General features: G+C 35.8%; 1 protein-coding gene across 1 annotated transcript in view; it reads right to left on the reverse strand.

The window, feature by feature from the left end:
- Positions 1-243, reverse strand: part of ano1a (anoctamin 1, calcium activated chloride channel a) — a gene marked incomplete in the record, with an annotated part of 64,897 nt that overhangs the window by 17,814 nt on the left and 46,840 nt on the right. Inside the window, 1 exon segment of the mRNA XM_035682233.1 lies at positions 145-219. Coding sequence (XP_035538126.1) covers positions 145-219 — 75 coding nt within the window.

Here is a 243-nt window from a genome sequence, read left to right on the forward strand (position 1 = left end):
ATTGAATTGAAATTGAATTGTTGTGCTTCACTGTTGTGCTAAACCAGGGTGTAAATTATTATATATTATAAAAATAAACTTTTTTTTAATGTCATGCACGTGTTAGAAATACAAAAGTGATGATGTAACACTGTTGAAACTCACCATAAAGCCCATCATGACCACAGTAGTCAGGTAAGCTGGCAATCTGTCTGTGCATGTCAGCTTCACCTTCTCACCCTGAAACATACACACACACACACA

This window comes from Morone saxatilis, unplaced genomic scaffold (assembly GCF_004916995.1).
Source record: "Morone saxatilis isolate NCDOM2014 unplaced genomic scaffold, NCSU_SB_2.0 Contig11, whole genome shotgun sequence".
Classification (NCBI taxonomy): Eukaryota; Metazoa; Chordata; class Actinopteri; family Moronidae; genus Morone; species Morone saxatilis.